The following is a 25,404-nucleotide window of genomic DNA, read 5'->3' on the forward strand; positions in this document are numbered from 1 at the left end:
ACCCTTTATTAAGTGTTAGGACGAGATGCTGCCTGGGCAAGGGAGTCCGCGAGGCTCCCAGGCTCTGGCTATCCACCCCCAGCCCCGGCAATGGCTCTGCGCCCCAGGCAGTAATGCGGAGCCAAAGAACAGCTCCATGGGGACAGGGTTGGGTAAAAATAGCTCAGGCGGGCACATCCCAGCTTCCCGTGCTGCCAGGCACCAGTGGGCACACGTGGAACCCCACTGCAGGGAAGGTATGGGGGGAGGGATGGACACAAACTAAGCCCAGGGCCGGGGAGAGGCCAGCCTGCCGCCTGGCGAGGCTGAGCAGGCTTGAGGCGACTGGGGGTGTGGGGCATCAAAGCCCTCATCCACCCTCCCAGCCAGCCAACAGCCCAGGAACAGTGACAGGCCTGGTCAGGGTCTCGCCGCGTCTTTCCCACAGGTAGCAGACGATTCAGGTTAAGGAGCTAACTTGTTGGTGCCAATGCCCCAGGTGCACAGGGAGGGGATGGGGTTACCTGGGCCAGGATCCACGACACACCACTGGCTCAGCAGCTCTCATCACGCAAAGGTGGCGGCGGTAGAGATTAGCAGCAACGCAGGCTGTCCCCAGCTCCTGCCCTGAAGCCAGGCCTCGCTCTGCAGGCGGCCGGTGCTCATCAACGGCTCATAGGAGACTTTTCAGCAGGGGGTTGCCCGGGTGCCAGTCAAGGGGTGAGGGTGGGAATAAGAGGGATTTAGGGGTCCACATAGAGGGGCTGGTGCCTCAGCCTTGCCTTCTGAACAAAAGCAACCTTGACTCAGATACAAGGCCTCAGCTTGCCCACAACAGGGCCAAGGGCAAACCTGGGAGCACCAGGTCACCAAACTATTAGAGGTTATCACCTGTCTCAGCCAGCCCTGGGGACTGACCTCACACTGTGAGATCAAAGCTCTGCAGCCCAAGCTTCCCACTCTAATGGGGAGGCCAAGGTCAGGCAAACAGACAGATTGCCACCCCCAAGGCTAGAGCTGAATCCCCTCTAGTTAATCTCCCTCTCAGGGGTGGGGCACCCAAAGCAGCTTTCAGGCTGTCTCCTCCCAGCCAGGGGCTCCAGGATCCACCTCCTGAACCCTCACTTCAGGGAGGGCACCACCGGCAGCTGAAGACCACCCTTGACTGGGTTCCCACCCAGGAGCGGATCTCAGTGTAGATGCCCCAGCAGCTACACTACTTTCATCATAAAACAGACCCACAGATCCCAGGAGGGGGACAATAGTGACAACAGGGTTTCCTCAGGAGCTTATTATTAATCTCAAGTGGGAAATACTAAAAGGGTTTGATTCTCCCATCACCCCCTGGAGGGAGGTACTAAACCAGCCCGTTTTGCAGATGGGGAGACTGAGGCTCTCGGGCAGACTTGGTTCAGTCCAGGATCTGGCCTCCACCAGCTGTGGAGCCTCAAGCTGGTAACGAACGGAAGAGAAAGTCATGCTCGTGTTTCTCACGAACTCCCATTTACATAAAGCCAAGGTGGTCAGATGAGTCGGTCTGCTGTTGTACACACCACCACCACCACCACTACGGAAGGGGTGTGGAAGGGGCGTGGAAGCCCGCACTGCCTTTTTTTCAGTGTTTTAACTGCAACTCCTCAACTGTCTCTCTGCCTGATCTCCACACCCTCCCCGCAGCACACACGCTGCTGATAAGGTAGCGCCCCAGGAGTGCAAGGGAAAGGAGGGCATGACGTAGCTCCCAGAAAAACTGTAGAAACGAGGGATGCTGGATTGGCCCCCTGGCAGCCAAACTAAGGCCAGAGGTGGGCGAATCTCCTGCAGGGCAGCAGAACAGAGGGGCTGGAAGTCTTAAGGGCTGGGGTGAGATTCTGAGGCAGATCCTGGCAGCGACCACCCAGGCACCAGCCAGGGGTCTTTTGGCCGGCTGACCCGAATGTCCAGTCTGCCCTAAAGGCTGTGGGGTCTCACTGAACTGGCACCAGAGCTGGAGACCACTCCATGTCCGTTCAGACCTTCTAACCAGCTCCCCGGGGTCCAAGTTCACCCACCACCCTTCGGATCAGGACGAGCTTCCCAGGAGCCTGCTGACAATGAGAGGAGGGCTGCCCGAGCTCACTGCCGGAGTGCAATGCTCACTGAGAATGAATCAGCCGGCGTTTCGGCTCTGTGCGTCCGCGGAGGGACAATCTGCGGGCATAAGTGGCACTCGAGTCCCAGGGGTGTGGGAAGGGCCAACAAGATCTGCTTTCCAAGCCCATTAGGCAACGGGTCAGACCCTGGACCCCACTGGAAATGCCACTCACAGCGGGGCCATAGTCCCGCCCAGGAGACACTCTGAGCCCTCTGTCCCCACTTCTGTTCCAATAACACATATGAGCACGTCAAAAGGTATCAGTTAAAAAATAAAAATAAAAATGTGTTGCTAAAAATCTAATGCAGAAGAAAATGGAAGAGGAGAATACTTAAGTCATCCAAAAGGATTCAGGGAAAGGGAGGAAAAGAGAATCAAAGATCAGACTGGAACAAACAAAAAGACTCATAATAAAGAGTTCAACCATATCAGTAATTCATTAAATGAAAACTGAATAAACCATCCTATTAAAAGAGAAATATTGTCAGACTAGATTAAAAAAACGACATGCCATTTACAAGAGACACAATTTAAGCATAAGGACACACATAGGTGGGAAGTAAATGAATGAAAAAAGATACACCACGCAAACACCAACTAAAAGTTGGAGGGGCTATGTTAATATCAGACAAGAGATAGAGAGACATTAAAAAAACGATAAAAATCAATTTAACAAGATGTAACACTCCTAAGCGTTTATGCATCTAATAAAGTGGTTTCAAAATGTACAGAGCAAAACTTAACTCATCTCTCTCAGTAAATGATAAAGCACACAAACAAGATAATTAGAAGGGAGACAGAAGATGTGAACACAAGCTTGACAGGACACAAATATAACATTACACCCAACAGCTGTAGAATAAAACCATCAGATCAAAGGTTGGTGAACATTTGGATACTTGCACAATACCAAAGAATCACCCTACAGATTACTGCAACCCCCTGACCCCACCCCCAGTACCACTACCGTGGAGAAAACAGGCTACTGTCATTTTGATGCAGTGATCAAACCTGGCAACACTAATTAGGACCAATCACACACTGGCCTCCTGATGTGTTCCATTATGAAGGACACAGCATCACCTATCATATAGTCTTTACAAAACATTTAATTCTAATCAAGCCTTAAAACCTAACCTCTACTAAACGGGAAAGCAGGGGACAGAGGAAAAAGTTACACATCACCACGGGGAAACAATCAGACAGAAAGAACGTGGCACCTTCTAAGACAACTGGTCTGGTCTTTTCCAAAAGAGAAAGTCATAAAGAAGAGGGAGGGTCCCTGACTTCAGACTATACTACAAAGCTACAGTAATCAAGACAGTATGGTACTGGCACAAAAACAGAAATATAGATCAATGGAACAGGATAGAAAGCCCAGAGATAAACCCACGCACATATGGTCACCTTATCTTTGATAAAGGAGGCAAGAATATACAGTGGAGAAAAGACAGCCTCTTCAATAAGTGGTGCTGGGAAAACTGGACAGCTATATGAAAAGAATGAAATTAGAACACTCCCTAACACCATACACAAAAATAAACTCAAAATGGATTAAAGACCTAAATGTAAGGCCAGACACTATCAAACTCTTAGAGGAAAACATAGGCAGAACACTCTATGACATAAATCACAGCAAGATCCTTTTTGACCCACCTCTTAGAGAAATGGAAATAAAAACAAGAATAAACAAATGGGACCTAATGAAACTTAAAAGCTTTTGCGCAGCAAAGGAAACCACAAACAAGACGAAAAGACAACCCTCAGAATGGGAGAAAATATTTGTAAATGAAGCAACTGACAAAGGATTAATCTCCAAAATTTACAAGCAGCTCATGCAGCTCAATATCAAAAAAACAAACAACCCAATCCAAGAATGGGCAGAAGACCTAAACACACATTTCTCCAAAGAACATATACAGACCGCCAGCAAACACATGAAAGAATGTTCAACATCATTAATCATTAGAGAAATGCAAATCAAAACTACAATGAGGTATCACCTCACACCGGTCAGAATGGCCACCATCAAAAAATCTACAAACAATAAATGCTGGAGAGGTGTGGAGAAAAGGGAACCCTCTTGCACTGTTGGTGGGAATGTAAATTGATACAGCCACTATGGAGAACAGTTTAAAAAACTAAAAATAGAACTACCATATGACCCAGCAATCCCACTACTGGGCATATACCCTGAGAAAACCATAATTCAAAAAGAGTCATGTACCACAATGTTCATTGCAGCACTATTTACAATAGCCAGCACGTGGAAGCAACCTAAGTGTCCATCAACAGATGAATGGATAAAGAAGATGTGGCACATATAGACAACGGAATATTACTCAGCCATAAAAAGAAACGAAATTGAGTTATTTGTAGTGAGGTGGATGGACCTAGAGTCTGTCGTACAGACTGAAGTATGTCAGAAAGAGAAAAACAAATACCGTATGCTAACACATGTACATGGAATCCAAAAAAAAAAAAATGGTCATGAAGAACCTAGGGGCAAGACTTTATTCGACACAGACCTACTAGAGAATGGACTTGAGGATACGGGGACGGGGAAGGGTAAGCTAGGACAAAGTGAGAGAGTGGCATGGACATATATACACTACCAAACGTAAAACAGATAGCTAGTGGGAAGCAGCCGCATAGCACAGGGAGATCAGCTCGGTGCTTTGTGACCACCTAGAGGGGTGGGATAGGGAGGGTGGGAGACACAAGAGGGAAGAGATATGGGGACCTATGTATATGTATAACTGATTCAGTTTGTTATAAAGCAGAAACTAACACACCATTGTAAAGCAATTTACACCAATAAAGATGTTAAAAAAAAAAGAAGAAGAGGGAGGGGGATTTTTCTAGACGAGTGGTTCTCAAACTTTAGAGTCATTTGGAGTGTGCGGTGGATTGTTAAAACTCAGACTGAATCAGTTTCTGATTCAGTAGGTTTGGGGTGAGGTCTGAAAATGTGCATTTCAATAGGTTGAAATAGGTTTTTTTTTATTTAAGTGCATTTCTAACACGTTGTCAGGTTATACTGATGCTATTGGTCCCAGGGCCACACTGGGAGAACTACTGTTTTCAATTAACCAAGAGATATAAAAACTGAATGTTATCTTTGATTAGATCCCGGTTCAAACAAGCAAGCAAGCAAGCAAGCAAACCACCACCTAGCTGTAGAAGATCTTCTGGGGACAAGTAGGGAAACTGGAGTATGGAGTAGATACTGGGTGATAGTAGGGAATGATGCTCGATCTTGCTAGGTGTGTTAACGGTATCTAGTTATGAAGGAGAAATGCCCTTAGTTTTAATAACATCTTGCCGAATTTTATTTCAAATGGCTCAGAAGAAAAACTCCCACACAGAGATAAAGCAAATATGGTAGCAGCACCGGGGAGCACCCGGGCACGAGAACCCTTAACGGTGCAGTCTTCCTCCACGACCAGCTCCCTGATGGTCTGTCCTGGTTGCAGGGGCTGGTCTGGGCTCCCCGTGAAACACTGTGGGGTTCCCTTGTGTGGTGATGGAGGCACGGCTACGGCAGGGGCTGTATGGTGGGCTCTGGAGCCACGAGGGCTGGGGAGCAGGTGCTGTGAGCCACCGCAGGGCACTGCTTACGGCAAAACCTATGGGAGTCCTGCAGGTTGGTGGCCGAGAATGGTGGCCAGTCCCACCCGCAGTGGCCTCCCATAATCAGTTCTTACAGCTCTCATTTTTTTCAATACGTCAGAAGTAAACCTTACATACATAAGAGCGTGAAAGATAGTTGCCCCAAACTTGCTGAACAGGTTAAGGAAAAGTTAAAATCTCTCATAAACTTAGCTCCATTTAAAAGGAATATGGGGGGACATCCCTGGTGGTCCAGTGGTTAAGACTCCGCGCTTCCATTGGGTGGGGGGGGGGCCAGTCCTCCGCCCCCGAGAGCCCACCAGGTGGGCCCAGCTGCACTCCTTCAGCAGGGCACCCTCAAACGATGTGACAAAACCTCCCGGGGGGCACACCTGGGCAGAGCTGACAGTCCAGAGCTAGGCTGGGTGCCCACCCCAGCCTCTCTCTGCCACAGAAAGCCTCGGGCCTTGAAAGGCCAAGCAGGTGCCAGGGTTTACCCACAGCTGACGGCCAAGGCTCCTTCTGACCCGTCCTCCTGGAGCTTCCATTCCGGGGGCGGGGGCGGGAGGGCCGTGCAGGTTCGATCCCTGGTCGGGGAACTAGGATCCTGCATGCTGCGTGGCGCAGCCAAATTAATTGATCAATTAATTAAATAAAATAAATAAAATGTATGAAGGATCTGAATAGACTTTAAAAAGGTTTTTAAAAATAAAAGAACTATGAAAGGGGGCAGCCACCCTTTAAAAATCCTATCCTAAAGGCAGAGTCAGCGGAGAGGGAGCTCTGAGGACCAGCACAACCTCCTCGGGTAAAACCAACCCTTGAGAATAAGAGCTGAAGTGTGAGCAGTCTAGATTACAAATGACTAGATCAAGAGGCAGGGGCGGCTCAAGCTGTAAGAATGTGAAGGGCCCCTCATCAATGGCGGGCCTTTGCCTGAAGGCAGAGCTACCTCCCCTCCTCTCGGGCTCTCCCTGGGGGCCAGGCTCCGCTCACCCTCCTCCTCCTCTTCCTCCCCCCTTGGAGGATGATTCCGGAGAGCCTTTCTGTTATGGGCAGAATTGTGGCCCCCTCCCCCCCGCAACCAGCAGTCTCTTAGAACGTAACTGTGTTTGGAGACAGGGTCTTCAAAGAGGTAATTAAATTAAAATGAGGTTATAAGGGTGGCCCTAATCCAGTATGACCAGCGTCCTTATTAGGAAATTAGGACGTGGACAGACACAGACACGCACATACAGACACACACACGACCAGGGAGTACTGTTAGGGTAGCCCTAGCAAACTAATAATACTCTTTCCTCCTCCTCTAGGAAGGCTGTGTGGAGACCCCTCAACTAGGTCTGTGTTTTCCACACACCTTCCCACCTGGATAATAAGAGCAAATTCCTTCAAGGTCAATTCAATTCAACCTCCATAGAGAACTAACTACTGAATCTCCATAACCTTGTCAAGAAACTTGGGATTTTTTTTTTTTTTTTGGTCAAAGGAATTATTGGCTTCCCTTCCATGATCATTTTGAGATATCGCTGCTTCTGAAGAGACTGTATTTTGCTGACACTGAAGCCTGGTGGATCTACGATTATCAGGACAATGTTTCATAAGCACTTTATACACGGATCTAAGTAAATTATTTCCATTTCTTGTGTTCTCTCAATAGCATAGGTATTATAGTTTCGTTGTAGAGAAGCGTGTGTGCAGTTCAATCACGGGCACTTAAAATTGCAAAGGCAATTTTTGTTTGCCCAGAACTGTACACAGTGTAGTTATAGTACAAATATAAAAGTTATTTTGCCTAAATAGTGTCTGGTTGACAAGAGATCAGCAGTTAGCCCTGGAACCACAGAGTCTCTAACCCTGGGCCAGGTCACCTCTGTGGCCAGCAGTGCCTAGTAATTGAGCAAGATATTACCAGTTTCTCCATGCCAGGCAGTATTTCTGGCTACTTGGAATCTAGGGCAGACTTCTTCCCTCTGTTGTGGTCAGTTTAGGAAGGAGGGCGCTCTACCACTCCTGGGACATGTGGGCACCCTCCTCGGCTGTGATGCCAGCCTCCCCCTGACACTGCCAGAACCAGAGTCCCCTCCCCCGCCCCAAGGCTGGCTGTCAAGGGTCAGTGATGGTGACCAAGAGGCCAGGCAGACACTGCAGCTGAATTTGGCTAAGTGACCCACCTCCAAGGAAAACCCACAGGGGAGGTGGTCCCAGGGTCGGCTTTTGCTCCCACGGGCATCAAGCCCTTGATGGGGTCTAACTGTCCCAACAAAGCCCAGGGTCCCAGATCTGAGTGCCCTGGTGAATCTACCTCCTGAACACAAAGGGTTCCAACAGGCCAGCTAGTCTCCCCCACTGCCCCTGAAGTAGGCAGAGCCAAAGGTCTTGATTTTCAAAAGAGAACATGGACTTCGGAGGCAAACTGTTGGGGATTATGAAAACAGAACTTAAATTGCTTCCACATCTGGAAACCAAACCCAGCAGCCAGTCCCAAGAATTCCAGGCATGTCAGCCTGGAGAGGCTGCAGGTCAAGTGAGGTGTTTCCTGTTGGCCGAGTACCCCCCATCCACCTCCCCGAATACACACGCAAGATCTGTCTACAAAAGGCCAGGTGGAGCCACACCTGAGAGGAAGCAAGGAAAGGAAGGTAACCCAAGGGAGCGCGGACCACGTGGCCAGTGTCTGCTACATGCTTTACTGAGGCGGGTCTCATTTTCCTCCCCTAAAAATCCTGCAAGTAAATACTGTCTCCTCCCTACAGATGAGGACCCGGTGTCCAGAGAATTTAATCCACTCTGCCCTGAAGTGATGCTGTGATTTTTCTCTCCACACCCATTTGTCATCACACAGAAAGGTGGAGCCGTGGGAACCTGAATCAGGAACCTTAACTTCCACTGCCCCCTCTAAATTCTCAAAAAAATATTCCCCAAGTACCTGCCGGGAAGCCCCAGTTCCCACCAGCCATCATACCTACGGCTCTTCCTGAGGAAACCACGGGCCAGGTGGAGAGCAACTCAAACGTCAAAAGCGAATCCACAGGCTGCACGTTGAAAGGGGGGCCCATCAAGGGCTCTCCTGGCTCTCTGAACAGGCAACTATTTTGGGCTACAAATTAGAGCTTTGAAAGACGTGGCCGTCTGAAGTGAGGGCTTAATTACTCACACAGCCAAGAGTCTGTGGGGCTTGTCTTGGGGGCTCCCTGTGTTACCATCCTGATAAGAGGAGTTTAAAGTGAAGGCTGGGGAAGGGACAGCAGGGGCCAGTCCTCCGCCCCCGAGAGCCCACCAGGTGGGCCCAGCCGCACTCCTTCGGCAGGGCACCCTCAAACGATGTGACAAAACCTCCCGGGGGGGGCACACCTGGGCAGAGCTGACAGTCCAGAGCCAGGCTGGGTGCCCACCCCAGCCTCTCTCTGCCACAGAAAGCCTCGGGCCTTGAAAGGCCAAGCAGGTGCCAGGGTTTACCCACAGCTGACGGCCAAGGCTCCTTCTGACCCGTCCTCCTGTGGTGGACAGGGTGAGATCAGGCAGGCCAACGACACGGCGACTCTCCTCCTGCTCACCCCACAGAGCCCCCCTGCCAGGCTCTCTGTTTGTGTAAACTTCCAGCACCTTCCATCAGCCCAGAGTCCTCGGCAGTGCTCCCGGCAGGCTCAGTTGAGAGGTCCCTTTTTGTTCTGCAGCCTTTGCCAGGTCCAGCTATCCAAGCTGCCGGTTCCAGGGGTGCAGCCCTGCACTGGGGCCACCAGCGCACAGCTGGCCAGGGCAGGCTAGGCCGGCTCAGGTCCCTTCCCAGGCGCCCCCCGCAATGGGGATGGGGGGAGAGCACTAGGTCCCGCCAGCAGCCATAGCTTGGGGCTCAGAGCGGGGAGGCCCCCAGGGAGTCCTAGAGTACTGAAGTCCCTCAAGACCCCCTCAAAGAGCCTGGGGGATCTCCACTGGCCACAGAACCCGGTCCTGACTCCTCAGGCCTCAGGACGTGACACTGCCCCTCCCGCTCCCTTCATACCCCAAGCTCCTGTCCAGCTTTACCCCCCAGCCCCCAAGCCCTGGCACGTGATGTCCCTTATGCCTGAAACACAATTCCTCCCTGGGTCACACATGCCTGTCCCTAAACAAGCCCCAGTTAGAAAGTCACTGTATCTGGGAGGCCAACGCCCTCCCTCCACCCTCCACCTACGCCCCTCACCCCCAGGCCCAGAACTGAGCTTCTAGAGCCCTCCAGCCATCTCTGGGCACCTTCCCTCTGGTGAGCCCTGTCTCTGCCCGTGACTCTCCCTGGGGAACCGGGTAAGGAGGCACATGCCAGACTGGGTCCTCCTCCTCACCTCCCCCGCCCCTCATGTACCATTTTAAGGAGAGGAGGGGGAAGCTTTTCCATCCCAGCCTTGGCACAGCTACCCTGGCTCCCCCTGTCCCCAGCCAGGAGCTGTGTGGTAGCCTTGCCTCCTGGGGGTCCCACAGGGGCCACTGCACCAGGTATTATAGGCTCTTTGAAAGCAAAGATCTGCCCCACCTGCAGCTCTGTTTCTCTTAGGGCTGGTTTAATTCATTACACCCCTTGGTACACCCGAAGGACAGAGGTCCACCTTTATGCCAGAGACCCAACACCACCTCATCAAAAGAGGGCTGCGAGGGCTTCCCTGGTGGCTCAGTGGTTAAGAATCTGCCTGCCAATGCAGGGGACACGGGTTTGAGCCCTGGTCCGGGAAGATCCCACATGCCGCGGAGCAACTAAGCCTGCGTGCCACGACTACTGAAGCCTGCGCACCTAGAGCCCGTGCTCCACAACAAGAGAAGCCACTGCAGTGAGAAGCCCGCGCACAGGAACAAAGAGCAGCCCCACTCAACACAACTAGAGAAAGCCCGTGCGCAGCAACGAAGCCCCAATGGAGCCAAAAATAAATAAATAAATAAAATAAATTTATTAAAAAAAAAAAAAAATTGGGCTACCAACCCCTGACACTATACACAAAACTAAGGACGTAGGGCTACTGGCTTTCATCAGCATCTTGAGAGGCAGAGAGGAGACCTCTGACAAAAATAAGCTTTAAGACCACTGCCCACTCTGAAGGTCTCCCTCCAGCCACCGTCTCTCACTGAGCCCTCGGCCTGCGGCTCCCCCAGCCCTGCTCCTCCCTTAGGGAGCAGCCCCCCTTGTTAATCTCACCCCCCACAGGTGCCAAGGCACTGACTGCTCACCCCACTCCCTCCCCCTGCAGCCAAGCCAGCCCACCCACCACATCCCGCTTATCGAGGCAGGCCCCCATGCCTTCACCCGCGCTATTCCCTGCCCTGAACTCTTCCATCTGTCTCAGGGCATTTACTTGGAGTGACACTGTCAGCTGGCACTCCCTGAGCCCTTGGCACCCAGCTAAAGAAACACAGGGTGGTCTTCAACATTTGAGGAAGACCAGGAAAGAATGCATCTGTTAGGCACCTAGCATGTGCTGGGTGTTTTTGTGCGTCAGCCATCGTTCAGATGCAATAACTGGGGCTCAGAGAGGTTAACCAATTTGAAAAGGTCACAGAGCTGGCTGGACTAGGGTTTGAACAAGGTCTGATTTCAATACAGCAAGGAAGGTACAGGAATGCTAAACACACTTGGAGATGGCAGGGTCCAACACTTAGCATTGGAGCAGCCTCTCGGGCTGAGCCCTGCAGGCCACGGGCACAGGAATTAGCTGGGCTGGTGGCACCAGAACTTGGACTTGAGCTGAAGGTTGCAGGGACCACAGCACACTAGACCACGGACTACTGTCAGCTGAGGCTCCTGGGGCTTGTGCCACCCTGGCCACGGGGCATAGCCCCTTCCGCTTTCCCACCACAGGGAGCTTCAAAGAGGCTACACGTGGGAAGATTTTATAGAAAGGGAGAGGAGAGAGATTTGAAAGAAAATTGCTAAAGGGAAACATGTGAAAATGAAAACTCAGACAAAGTGGGAAGAGGAGGGAAGGAAGGAAAAGATGATGTTTAAGGATTGTAAACTGTGTCAGGAAGCCAAGATATGAAGGCCAGTTTCCCTCTGCTACCTTGGAAAGGCCAAGGACCCACTCCCTGCCTTCATTTTCCCTTTCAACCCAGGTGGAAGGGAGTAGTATGACCTCAGACAGTACCCAGCAAGAGAGAAACAGGGAAAGGTGCCTCACACACAATCCTGATGATTGTGGAGCCATGACCCGCATCTGGTAGAGGAACAACCCGAGGCTCAGAGAGGTTGCTCTACTTTCCCAAGGTCACACAGCTTCTGAGCTGTAGAGCTGGAAACTGAGCCCAGGTCTGCCCAGTATCCAAGCTCATTCCCTTGAACCACATCAGACTGTTGCTTTTTAAATCCTCCCACCACTACAAGGTGGCTCTACTTCCTTCCTCAAAGAAACTGGGCAAATTATGTAAATTCTCCAGTGGTTACCTAGTTTCTGTGTTTCATTAAATCCAAGATGTCTTTGATTTTAAGATGCACTGTTATTTCGAGTGTACCAAGAAACGGCACTGTCAATTAAATTATAACATACCAGCAAACGTATGACACATAGCAATTTGAGATGTTAAAATGTGAGGAAAAAGTTATGTCTTAGAATCTATAAAATACAGTGTGACTATTGGTGGGGAACGGGGATTGAGCCAGTTCCTCTGTGTGTGCGCGTGCGTACACCGAAGGGTAATGACAACTCCGTGCATGCACGTCCGCGCGCGCGCGCACACACACACACACACACACACACACCTGCTGCTGTGAGCTCCTCCTCTGCTAATAACTCTTGCAGATAATCACACAACAATGTGCTGGCCAGACCTGCCTTGTCAACAAGAACCCTCATTTCGCCAGGAGGCCATCAATTCAAGGTTACTCAACGCTGTCAGCCAGAGGCTGTCCTCACCACCACCCACCTGACCAGCCAGCCCGGCCAGCCTCGCCTCAGCGGAGCTGGAGACCTCTGAGCAGCCAAGCTAGACAGACAGGCAGGTTTGCTCCTTGGAAAACTACCAAGGGCAGTCACTTGACGTGGCCGGGTGGCTGCGGAGCCCACACCTTTCTATGCCTGGCCCCTCTCCAGATCTCCTGGGGCCTGCAGCCAGCCAGAGCCACAGTGCTTCAACAAGGCAGGGACTGTGTTGGCAGCGGCAGAGGGGCAGCCCTGCTCCAAGCTGGCTTTTCCAGCTGAGCACAGGTGGAGTGAGAGGCAGGTCCCGGCTGGAGGCGAAGGGCAGTAGGCAGAGGTGCGGACCCACTCTCCTGGGTAGAGGGGCCACGGCCGGCAGAGCAGGCGGCCTCTGGGAGGAAGGACCAGGCACAGTTCCACGCCAAGCCCGGGGAGATGTCCGTCACCTGGGAACGTGCTTTGCATCTCATTCACAGACTGCCTCTAGGGCAGGCGCCAGTCACTTCACCCAGCCCCAGAGTCCGCATCTGCAAAGGCCAAGGTGGTTTATTTAAAAGCGCAGCCGCTGAGGAAGTGGAATCTTGCTCCTCCTGTCCTCTGGTAGCCCAGTTTTTCCCCTGCCACCTTCATGTTTTGGGGCTGACATCTTCCCTGCAAGAAGTTCTGTTAGGAGCTAAGGTTATCAGTCACAAGAATCAAACCAGCAGAAGCCTGAAGGAACTAAAAATAACAGCTCGCTTGTAAGCCAAGCATTGTCTTAAGTGCTTTTCATACCTTTACATATTTGATCCACGTAACAACCTTATGAGAGAGGTAATATAGCATCATTCTCTTTTCACAGACAAGGAAACGGAGGCAGAGAGAGGTTAAATGATTTGCCTAAGATTCCACACACAGCAACTGGCAGAACCAGGACCTGAACCCAGACAGCCCGACTCCGGAGCCCAGGCTCGCAGGGACCACACTATCCTGCTTCTAGCTACCTAACCGTCCACCAGGCCCCAGCCAAGCAAGCGTCAGGACCCGCTCTGGGTATTCTAGGTCACAGCAGCTCATTACACCTTCATCATCACCCTGTGAGGTGGATACTATCATCACTCTCATCCCAGGAGTGGGGAAACTGAGGCTCAGGAAGGCGAGGTAGCTTGCCCAAAGTCCCACAGCTAGCAAGCGGCAGGGCCAGGACCTAGACCCAGGTGTTTCCTGGCTCTGACACTTTTTTCCTGTTTTAAGAAAACAGGCCTTGGGTTACCGAGCACGAGATGAAGGCACCTGTGTTTCGAGGCAGGCGTTTCTCCCAGGAAAACCGGTGTGCAGGAAGGAGAAACTTGCTCCTGTGTCTCTCCTATCCCAAGAGGGAGACTGAAGTCTGGTGCTGACAGCAGAGCCCTCTCAGCTCTCTTACCCCGGGTCCACTGCAGACAGCACTGGCCACGTGACACACGTGAGACCCCTTTTTACGGTAATTAGGCCTGCAGAGCTCAGGAGGGTCGGGGTGACAAAAGATGACTCAAGAGTGAGAGGGTTCCCACCCACTCTCCCACACTCCAGTTCTGTTCAGGCCTTCCTCTTCTGGATCCCTTACAAGAGAAAAGCACCCACGAGCAGAGCCACAGATATTAACAATAGCCGCTACGGAGCTTTGTTTTCGTTTGAGTCGTGTTTACATTGCTGGGAAAGAACCCACTTGTCTGGGAAGATGAAGCAGGTTGAATCAATTACAAAAATGCCCAAGAGTCGGGCAACTTCCCCTTTCTTGAAGGAAGTCAAGAAGGGGGTAGAAAAGTCAGTATTACTTGTACCGCCTGCCAGACGAAGCTGGGCTGAGGTCACCCGGAGTCCCCCGCTCTGGGCCACCGAGCTACCTCCTCAGACCTCCACGCGCCCCTCGGAGGATGCACTGATTTCTGAATGCCTATTCTCTCCTTCCACTCCACACACACACACACACACACAGACACACACACACACTTGGGGCCCCCAGCTATACACAGATCAGGTGCGTGAGCACCTCTGCTGGGCTCCTAAGGAGACCGGGGCACAGAAGCGAGCTGCCACCTGGCCACGAGTAGAGGGAGTGAAGAGGGAGCCCAAGGAGGGGACGAGGAAGCAGAGACCTGGGAGTGGCTGGCCAGAGCACCGACCCGGGGGGGCTGCCGGCTACCTTGTGGGTCTTGAGCGCTGCACCTGCTGCACCCCCGTAGCACTGGCCCATGGGGACGGGGACAGCCCCGACCGTGATCTGCCTGCTTAGACAGCTGTACAGACAGCACCCCGGTGGTTTTGGCTCGTATCAACAGTCTGGCAAGGACGGTTTCCATATCCACTCAGAGAGGCTCATCTGACCCGACCCGCGCTGAGGGCAGGAAGTCCACGCAGCGATGGCCACATGCAGGCACCTCTCCCCAAGGAACACCTTCAGGCCCAAACCCCTCAACAGCAAGGGTCTCAAGAGGACAGAGCACTGAAATGCATTCTGTGCCCGGGAATTTCTAATCTCAGCTGTGCTACTGTTCTCCTCCTGGGATCCCGGCTGTTGCCTGGCAGCATCAGGCGCACCCTGGCCTCTCCGTCCCGTCCCCTGGCTCACTCTCCAATCACAGCGGCCTCCCTGCAGGCCCGTGGATGCACCTCGCCAGCCGCGGTCCCACCTCAGGGCCTTTGCGGTTGCTGTTTCCCCTGCCTGGGCCTCTTCGGTCAGAGGCCACCTTCTCAGCGAGGACTGCCCTGCCAACTCTGTTTAAAAACACAACTCCTTGCCCAGCACTCCCCAGGACCCCGCGTTCTCTCCTGCCGTCTCTCACGCTGCAGGTTTTACCTGCTTGCCTGCCCTCTGCTGTCATGTGAGCTCCGTGAAGGCAGGGATTGTTGCCAGTTGGGTTCACTGCTGTGTCTCCAGTGCCCAGCACAGAATCTAACACGAATTAGATGCTCAAATATTGCTGAATGAATGAATTGCCTGTACTGGGCAATGTGCCTGGTGGGGGCTGGGTGAACAGACATGGGGAAGGAACTGTGCCCTGGAAGCCACCTGACGGAGGGGACTGTGTACCACAGCCAGGAGATACGTTCACACAATGTCCAGAAGGATGCCGGGTGGATGTGCCCAATCCACACGCCTGTCCCATGCCCGGCTGGCCATGGGCACACTATCCAGCTGCAGGACTGGGCAGTAGGAAGACCTGAGCAGTCCTCCTCATTCGAGAGGCCAGTGACTTGATGCCATCAACGCTCAGGTGCTGAGTCAAGACACAGAGGACCACAGCCCAACCCCAGGGATCCTGCATGCCCAGCAAGGCCAAAGCACTGTGCCCACTGCCAACACCGGACAGCAGGCAGATCAGACAGATGCTTCCTCTTCCAAGGCAATAAGCCTTGCGCCAGGGGACAGGACCAGGGCACAGGGCCAGAGGGTGGGCTCCCTCTGCCCGGGCTGTCCCTCCCCCGCCTAAGGCCCTGAGTCCCTGAGGTGCCTGCCTTCCAGGAATTGCTCACCTGCTATTTTATTGGGAGCCTCTCCCACCTGCTCCCCTGCTCCTCCTCCCTATCCACACCTAAAATATAAAAAGTGAAGTGAAACTGTGAAGCCCCTTAGAGCAGGATCAGCTGCGAAACATCCCTTGGCATAAAAGGCCACCTCAGAGAGGGGAACGCAACCCTAGGAAAGGAAGTTTCCAGCCACTCTGATGCGGGGTGGGGAGGGTGCTGGAAGGTGAGAGCCGTGAGGGCCCCCGTAAGCAGCTGAAGAGACAGCCCTGGGTGTGAGGGTAGCTGGACCCACCAGGAGCGGAGGGGGCTAGGAGAGGCCATGAAGGGGCCAGTGTGCTTTGGGGAGGGTCCAAACGCTCTGAAGAGAGGCCGGCAGGGAAGGAGAGTGGGGGGCCAGGAGAACACCCACCAGCAAGCGCTCAAGCTGCAGCCTAGTGCCTCCCCAGTGCAGGCTGCTCCGGGCACCCTAATTTCTTCTCCTTCCTGCCCTTGCTAGACTGAAAGTCCTTTCTACGCACAGGCTCCAGATAGTCTCTCTTCCTTGGGGCAAAGGTCTCGCCTCCTGCCTGCTCACCTGGCCTGGTTAGTCCTGTCCGTCCCCAGAGCACTGTCTTATCTCCCGCCCGCCTTAGTCATCCACCCCAGCCCTCCATCAAAGCCGGAGTCCCCAAATTACAAAGCTGTTCCCCAGCAAGCATGTGCCCAAGCATCTGCCTGCTACTCAAGAATCCCACAGGGGACACACATGCCTAGTCATGGGGACCTCAGAGACAACCCACATCAACTTTGCCTGAGAGCTGGGGAGACGGTGTTGGGCAGGGAGCAATTAGACCCAGTTTATCAGTCTCCCACCAGCCTTCAAACACCTTGAGGGGAGGGAAGTGTCTGCATGTCATAGCCCTTGGGCACGTAATCAGCATTTCACGAATGCCAGCCCAGCAGGGTAAGGTTTGGGCCAGTCTATCTGAGTAAGCTGGTGCCAGGTGGGTGGCAAGACCCCAGTCAATGGCAGTGACTCAAGGACTCCACCAGGACTGGGTTAGATGATTACAGAGAGAGAGAGAAAGAACTCTACTGCTGCAGAGGTCTGAGACACACACAGCTGGTACCCTCCCCCCCACACCCCCGGGCAATCACTGTAACCACATTTCACCAGGGAAAGGACCTGGGGGTGCCCCTTCCCAGGAGCCCCTGCGATTAGCACCCGCCTCCAGGTAGGGAGGCCAGAGGTTTGGTGGATCCACAGGAACCAGACCAGAGGCTCCCACCCAAGTCCTATAGACTGAGTGCAGGAACTCGGCCCCCTTACACTCCTCTGAGGAGGCGGCCTATCAATCAGTCAAGGAATACTGGCATGTCCCTCAGGGCTGAAAGATGTGTCACCTCCAGCCATCTGTGGGAGAGCAGGGCTAGCAAGAAAGGGAAATGTGGAAAGACGAACACCGGAGCGTGCAGGGATGAGAAGAAATAAAGTCTGGGGCTGGGGAGGGTTCCTGCAGCACACACACGGTTCTCCAGAGGCTGCTCCGCCAAGACCTCAGAGACGCTTGTCGTCCGCAGAGAAGCGGCTGTGACAACAGCAACTACTACCGGGGCGGACTTGCCGGCTCTTGCGGCCCAGAGAGCTACGAGCTGGGAGGCCGCGCACACCTCCGGCCTCCGCAGCTTCTCGGCTGGGAAGGAGCAGGGCCCTGTCCCCAAACCCCGAACTAGGCTGGTCCTCCCTCTTGCCTGGCAGAGACCCTCGGAAACGAGGGAAGCCCGGGAACGGTGCAGCCTCCAAAAGCTACGGGAAATCTTCGCCCGTGCAGAGCCCGCTTCGGGACTCGGCGGGGCCAAGAGAAGGGAGCTGGGGCAACACTGGTCCCGGAGGGGCAGGCGCGCGGGTAGCCGAGGTGGGACGCGAGGACGGGGGATGTCCCAAGGGAGGCGTCCGGGCAAACGAGCCTCCTTTTCGGCCAACTAGGTCTCCCTAAAAACACTTTCTGAAACGGCGCCGAGGAGAGAATTGGCCTCGTCTCCCCGCGCCCCAGGGCTAGTGCTGCCCAACCTCGCACCTGGGCGCCGGCAGAGGGTCGGAGGGGGAGGCGGGGGGGCGACTTCCCCGCTGTGGCCCAGCGAGCCGGGGGCAGGTAACCCGACCTGCCCGGCCAGGGCAGACAGGGCGGACCCTCCCGGGGCGGGCGAAGTTCCGCGTTCCGGCAACTTCCCCGGTGGCGGGGCCGCGGGCCGGGCCAGGTGCGTGTCGCCGGAGCCCCGCGACCCCGAGCCTCCTGGCCGCCGCTTACCTGGCCCCCAGGGGCCGGCGGGGTGCGCATCCCCAGTCCAACCGCGGGTCGGTGTGCTGCCGAAGGGCGAGAAGTGGGCGGGCGCGGGTCGGCGGGGCCGACGGGGATGCCGCCGGCCAAGCGGAGGGCGCAGCAACAGTCCGGTCGGAGCCGCGGCTGCTTGCCCGGTTCGGCACCAGTTGAAGGCGCCGGCCCCGCCCCCACCCGCGCCCGTTGCCGGGAGACCCGCGTGGGCCGAAGGGCTCTTTGTATCAAAGCTGCCGTGACATCACGAGGCGCCCGGGCTCAGGGTTCGAAGGGGCAGGGCCTCGCGCTGGGGGCGGGGCTAGAGGAGGAGGAAGCGCGGCCTGGGAATCCGAGCCGCGGGGGGCGGGGCCCAGGTAACCCCGCCCCCTAAGGTAGGGGCAGGTGGCTGGAGCGGCGCCGACCATTGGCCGCGTGGCCCCGGGGCGGACCCAGGCCACTGCACCCCTCCCCGGGCCCCAGGGGGTGCCTCCGGAGGTGGAGCTCGCCAGGGCCCTGTCGAGCCCGCGCAGCAAGGTTACTGCCGCTGGGATTTGGGCGGCCCGGACCTTGGGATTACGGGAGACGGAGTTTGTAAATTAAAGCGCCTCTCGGGCGGGCGCTGTGGTCGCCGCTGCCCGTTGCAGGCTACTCTCAGTTTGCTGTCCCCGCTTCCTGGTTCACATTTGCGGACGCGAACGAAGAGCTGCCAACAGCCCGCCACCACCAGCAGCCTGAGTCTGGTGACTCCTAAATTGATTCTCATCCTGAACCCCGCCCACAACTTTCTCAATCTTTTCGTGTAAAGTCAAAACTGTCTTTATAACCAGTACGGGAATACAAAGAACCAAGCGGCAACAAGAACTAAAAAACAAAAGAAGGAACGGACTCCTTCTGTTGGATCCTAGTAAATATAATTTAAGTCCAAAATGTGCCCCCTCATAACTCTTCATTATGCTCCGGATTAAAAGAAGGAAACCTGTAAACCAGCAAATTTTGCACGTGTGGTTTCCCTTTGACTTGACGTTGTATTGTGTAACTGGCGGAAGGTGGGGAGCGGATTTATCTTCCTAATTGTCTGGTTCAGTCCCGTATGAAGCCACCTTTGCCGTTCGTGAGTCCTCACTGACCAACAAGGTGGCATTTTGGTATGGGCAGGGCCCTTTGTTACAACACCAATTCACACACACACACACACACACACACACACACACACACACACACACAGAGCTTTTCAGCACCCTTGTCTCTGGCTCTCTGCTCTCAACTTCCTTCTCCCCAGTATCTCCCTTGCAAATAAATTCCCAGCTGCCTTTCTGTTTACCAGGGCCTGTCTCTGAGGCAAAGCATCCCACTGGGGTTCCCAGACCTGCTGGGGACTCTCCAAAAGGGACAGCATTAGCCAGAAGGGGGCCTCCTGGCAAGGGCTACATGTGGGGGGGAGGCTGGGGTAGTGTGGGTGAGGTGGAAACTCCATCACAGCTGGCCCTCTCCTCCCTGCTTATGCCCTGCAGTTCAGAGGTCTACGTGCGGAGGCCACAGACTGTTTCTCACCCTAGTTTGTGTCCACCCCCACAGTCCCTAAACACGCAGAAGCACTGTGGCGTACCAGAAAGAGCACTGGCTTTGGAATCGGACAGACCTGCGTTTGAATCCTATTTGCCAGCTGTCAGTCTTAGGACAAGTTATATAACGTCTCAGACTCAGTGTCTTCATCTGTAAAATGGGAATGGCACAGTCTACCTCATGGGTTGTTTGGCACCCTGGCCCAGTGGGTACACTTGATCTTAGGCATTCATCAAAGGTGTGGTGTGTGAATGAGCCCATGCACCCTGGGCCTGCTCTTTCTGCCTTCCCAGCTCCAACCTGAGGCCTTAGCTCAGCTGCCTTAGGTGAGGTTTTAGGGTGGGGCTGAATTCAGGGTTTCTATCTCAGTTTCCCCTTTACCCTTCCGCGTCTCATGTTGCCCCTAAGCAGTGTAGGGCTCCAGAAAGCAGGTCACAGGACAGGGTCACACAGAACTGGGGAAGAGAAGCAGAAACCTAAGGTGATCATTGGCTTTCTCCCAGAGAAGGTCAGTGGAGAGTCAGACCTGGCTTCCCTACCCCCACCAGGGGGGAGCGTGATGGACACGGTCCCGAGCTCCATGGAGGGGGGCTGCTAGTGGTCCCTCTTTATCTTTCCCAAAACTGGTGGGGTGCGGAGCATCTCCAGGTATTTGTCCTGAAAAGTAGCATGACAGAGAGGAGTGTCACAAGACGTTAGCATTGGACATGCTGAGTTGAAGGCTGCCAGTTCCACAATTTGCCATGGGGAAGTCATGTAATGTTTCAGAGCCTCAGTTTTCCAACTTTAGAAAATGGAAACAAGATCTTTCCTCTTCCAGTTGTGAGGTGTAAATGGAATGATAAAATAAGTGCCTAGGGGACTTCCCTGGAGGTCCAGTGGTTAAGACTCCGCGCTGCCAGTGTAGCAGGCGCGGGTTCGATCCCTGGTCAGGGAACTAAGATCCATATGCCGCGCAGCCAAAAACAAAACAAAACAAAACAAAACAAAAACAAAAGTAGCTATTATAATGCCTCCTGAGCTGCAAGCACTCAATAAATACCAGCTGCTAGTTACTCCCAGTGGCATGAATGAGCCCCAGTCTGACCCAGTGATTAGGTGCAAGAGCTCTGGAGCCAGAACTGAGGGTCATTTCTTGGCTTTACCACATTGTAGCTGGATGACCCCAGACAGGTTTAATTCCCAGTGTCTCAGTTTCCTCATCTGTAAGTGGGAGATAATAGTGATACATATTTTAGGATTGGTGTGAAGATGAAAATAATCAGGACCCATAAAATACTTAGAACAGGGCCTGGCTCATAGCAGGTGATCAATAAACAGTAGCCATTATCAATTACCATATGGCAAGAGGCTGGCGAGGAACTAGGGGGAGGATTAGAACCTCAGGAGGATTAGAATTCTCAGGAGAACTTAGGACATTGACTTTCTGGAGAGGCCCTGTCGTCTTCCATAGTGTTCAGGGAAGCAGTGATAGTTTTGGGGTGGGGGGGAGGGGGTGTGGGGAACTACTGTTTCTGAAATGGAATGTGGGAACTAAGGGCTCCAGCACAGACTAGGGCACATGGAGGACTCAGTGTCATCTGATCAAGCAGGGCCTGAGAGACAGTTATTAAGCAATATAGTTCTGCCTCTGAGACAGCCCCACCTACAAGGCTGGGACAAGGAGGGTCTTGAGTTAGCTACTCTGGTCCCTTAGCATAGCTGTGTTTTAGATGTCATAGATTCTAACCATGTTAAGCTAGGAAGACTCTCTGGGTAAGTATCAAAAGTACTCTTCCCCCATGCTATGGATGGTAAGACAGTGGCTCAGAGAAGGCTGGGAATTTGTCCAAAGCCACACAGTGAGATACCAGATAAGCAGGGACTGAAACTCAGGCTCCTGACTGCCAGTGCCGGACCCTCTCCTTCCTACTGATGGGGTCAGACAGGCTGGGGGTGGGGAGTGGCAGGGAGGTTACTCCCTCACAGTACTTGCCTGGTGCTGTGAGTCTCCTAAGGGGTCTGACTTGTCTTTTCAAGAGAAAGAACAATCTCATTAAAATCAGAAACCCTTTCCCAGGGAATGTACCCAAGAGTAATTTTTAGACTGCAAGTCACTCTGATTAATTCTCTTTATGTCAGGAAACTGATTCTGCCATTGTTGATGCAAGAATACTCCCATGACGCTGAATGCCAAAGCCAGAGAAAAGCCAATAGAACACTGACAAGCAGGAGTTAACGATCCTCCAGAAACTTATGGGGGCGGAAAACACATGGTCATCTGGGTGATCCAGGTGAGGGAAGAGATTAGTAAATTCTCTCTGTACCACGGCTATCTACCTATGTCTTCTTTCCTTCTGCTGTCACCACGCAGGAGTTAGCTCAACATCAGAGGGTGTAAAGAGGCCACGTTTTGTACATGTTTGGGGCCATATGGAAGGCCAGGCTAAGCATAAAGGGCATCATTGTAACAGGAAAGAGCTCTCTGAGCATTACTCAGTGTTAACATTAGCCAAACAACTGATGCCAACCAACATTAGCCAAATGAACAAACAGAAAACAGCAACACAAATAACCCCAGAGCTGGGGGGGAAAGCATCAGGTCCAGTGGTTCTCAAGCTGGGTTCCTTGGAACCCTCACAGTTCTGTGGAGACCTTGCAAAAGTGGGGTTGGGGGTGTGCTCTAGATAAGCAACAGGAATAGCTCCACTTCTATCGGCTTTACATGTAGACTTCCGCATGAAATTTCACATGAACAAAGACTTCCATGGCTTAAAACGTGTTTCAAATCACTAGTCTAGTGAAACCACTCATTTACCAAACAGGGAAACAAGCCCAGAGGTGGGAAATGGCTTCTCTCCTCACAGTTCGTGACAGAGCCGGGATTAGAGCTGGGACTCAAGACTCTGTCTAGTGCTCTGCAAGACAAACATCAGTTATCAACCAGGACTGTCAACATCGGTCACACCTGGTCACACACTGGACCTTATTTCTGTCCAAACACAATATCACCAGCTGCTGCTCTTTGTGTGGAAAAACCCTCCACGTAGCCTGCTCAGACTTTGCCACAAACACTTGTTTTCTCCAACCTCCTCTTCAGAGGTCCCTTGACTCTGGAGTCAGAAAGCATCAGCCCCAGCTGTTAAAAGTCTCAGCTTTCTAACCCAGGGGACAAGTTCAACCTCTGATGACTTCAGCAGTGGCTTCAGAAAGAGAAACAGGTACTAAGGCAGTAGGTGGGATGCTGGGATTAGAGACGCCCCTTAACCTCAACGACTCCCAGTCGTTCCCAATCTCCCACTTCCAACAAACAGGGCTCTGAATCCCAGAGCCCTTCCGCTCCAGCAGGGGCCTGTCCAAGGGGTCTGCACTGCGTAGGGAAGAGGAGGCATCTGGGACCATCCCTTCCTCTGGAAAGCTGTGGTTTGGACAGCACATTACTTCTCATCCTACAGCCACACGCTCTCCCAGGAGCAGATATTGGACCAGGTGTGAGCCCCAGAAACATAAGCCCCCTTCCACTGGCAAACGCCTCGGGGTTGGTGGCTGTCCTTTGGCCAGAATGCCTTCAGCAGTCTGCCCTGGGGGCTGGGGTCCTGCGTGAAGTCCGGCTGGACACTGTGCAGACGGGGCAGGACCGGGTCTTACTGACTCGAGACCTCGGCTGAGTGTTCAGAAAGGCTGAGCTCTATTTTTGTCAACCTGTGCAGATGTAAACAATGGGTTTTCTTACACAAACCCAATAAGAGGGGAAAATGGTGAGAGAACCTGCATTTCCTCTGACTCATCCAATCATCTAAGAGGAGATGGTGGCAGGTGAGGAGGAAATGGAACAAGGTCTTCTTTGACTTGCATCGGGAGAGGGCAAGGAGGGAAAACTTCCCTTTCCTGTACTCTCGGTAACATCAGGTGACTGCAGACCCTTGAGAGCATAAACAAGTCTCCTCTGTTTCAAATGCCTCCCCCCCACCTCCCTACCACCTCCCAGACCTGGCAGCCCACATCTCTGATGTTAGGAGTGGACAGTAAGGCCACAGTTCCAAAATTGCACTGCACACTAGCCTCACTTGGGGAGAGTAAAAAAGTCAATGCCCAGGTCACACCAAGAGCAACTGAATCCAAACGGCTGGGGTGGGAGGCAGGCATTAGCCGTTTTTGTTTTTGTTTTTTTGGCCGTGCCACGCGGCATGTGGGATCTTGGTTCCCCGACCAGGGATCGAACCCGCACCCTCTGCAGTGGAAGTGTAGAGTCTTAACCACTGGACCGCCAGGGAAGTTCCACCCCACCCCACCCCATCTCACCCCACCCCATCTCACCCCACCCCACCCCACCCCACCCCCGTTAGCCGTTTTTAAAGATCCCCAGGTGACTGCAATGCAGCAAAGTTTGGGAACAATTGAATACTTTGCCAAAGGCTTGCTGACTACATCAGGAGTTGGAGCGATCGCGGGGGAAGGCATCGTTCATTAATTCATTCATGCACACATATTTAATCACGATCTTCTATGGGTCAGACCCTGTTCCAGCTGGAGATATAGCTGTAATCAATAGAAATCTCAGTTCTTGTGGCCCTTACTTTCTAGTGGGGGAAGTCAGACAATGAACAAATAAATGAATGGACGATGTCCATGACAAGTGCTATGAAGGAAACAGAAGCAGGACAGAAAGACTTTGGGGGCAGGGGATTATTTTCACCCTGGATTTAGGCACCGATTTTTGCTTTGGAAAGAGCAGCTGAGCCCCTGCCTGTTGTCCTGGACTTTACCCTGCTGTCTGGCTAAAACAGCTTTCCCTTGACAATCAGTCCTCAAGGTCCTGCCTTCCACCCCTCACAGGGCACCCTGCTTACCTCTTTCCCTTAAGCTATTTCTTTAGGTGGGGCCTGGCATCCTCTGCGCACAATCGTCTCCACTCCTCCTCTTCCCTCTTTGTCAGCAGTAACATCAGACACAGGGCCTGTGCGAGGCCAGTGATCCATCAAGGATCATTTATGTGCAACACACAGATGGATTTTAGGCCTATGAGTTGAGTTAGAGGTCGTGTGGAACCCCAAACTCAGAGTCAGAGGACCTGGATTTGAGGCTTGGCTCTGCCACTTATAGGCAAAGGGCAAGTCACTTTAGCTCACCAAGCCTTACTTTCATCTTCAGTCAAAAGGAGAGAGTACAACTAACTTTGTAAGGCTGGGCTGTGCATTAAAAGAGGTCAAAGACGTTTGGAAAGTGTTTTGCAAATATGGGAACTCTTTAGAAATTAATATCATCTAGGCCGATATAGACATGAAATCACAGCACATTAAAGCTGGAAGGGATCCCATTTTACAAATGGAAAACTGACGCCTGGAGAGAAGAAATGACTTACAGTCACAAAGCTTACTAATGGCAGAAGGGTCCACACTGACCCCAGAAAGGGGTGGTGGTTGAGAGTAGACTGGGGATGCTGTTTGAGTATCAAACATTTTGCCTCCTCTGTCCATTA

General features: G+C 53.0%; 1 protein-coding gene across 2 annotated transcripts in view; it reads right to left on the minus strand.

The window, feature by feature from the left end:
• RAB11FIP4 (RAB11 family interacting protein 4) overlaps window positions 1-25,404 on the minus strand; it is a 117,142-nt gene that overhangs the window by 20,827 nt on the left and 70,911 nt on the right. Inside the window, exon 1 of one of the 2 annotated variants that reach the window (XM_036836001.1) lies at window positions 18,378-18,795. The exons of the other annotated variant lie outside the window; for it this stretch is intronic. Within the exon in view, the coding sequence (XP_036691896.1) occupies window positions 18,378-18,407 (30 nt within the window). The 5' untranslated portion in view covers window positions 18,408-18,795. Of the gene's footprint in view, window positions 1-18,377; window positions 18,796-25,404 lie in introns of those variants that run through there. 2 annotated transcript variants of the gene reach the window in all.

The sequence above is a fragment of the Balaenoptera musculus genome, chromosome 20, assembly GCF_009873245.2.
Source record: "Balaenoptera musculus isolate JJ_BM4_2016_0621 chromosome 20, mBalMus1.pri.v3, whole genome shotgun sequence".
Lineage (NCBI taxonomy): Eukaryota > Metazoa > Chordata > Mammalia > Artiodactyla > Balaenopteridae > Balaenoptera > Balaenoptera musculus.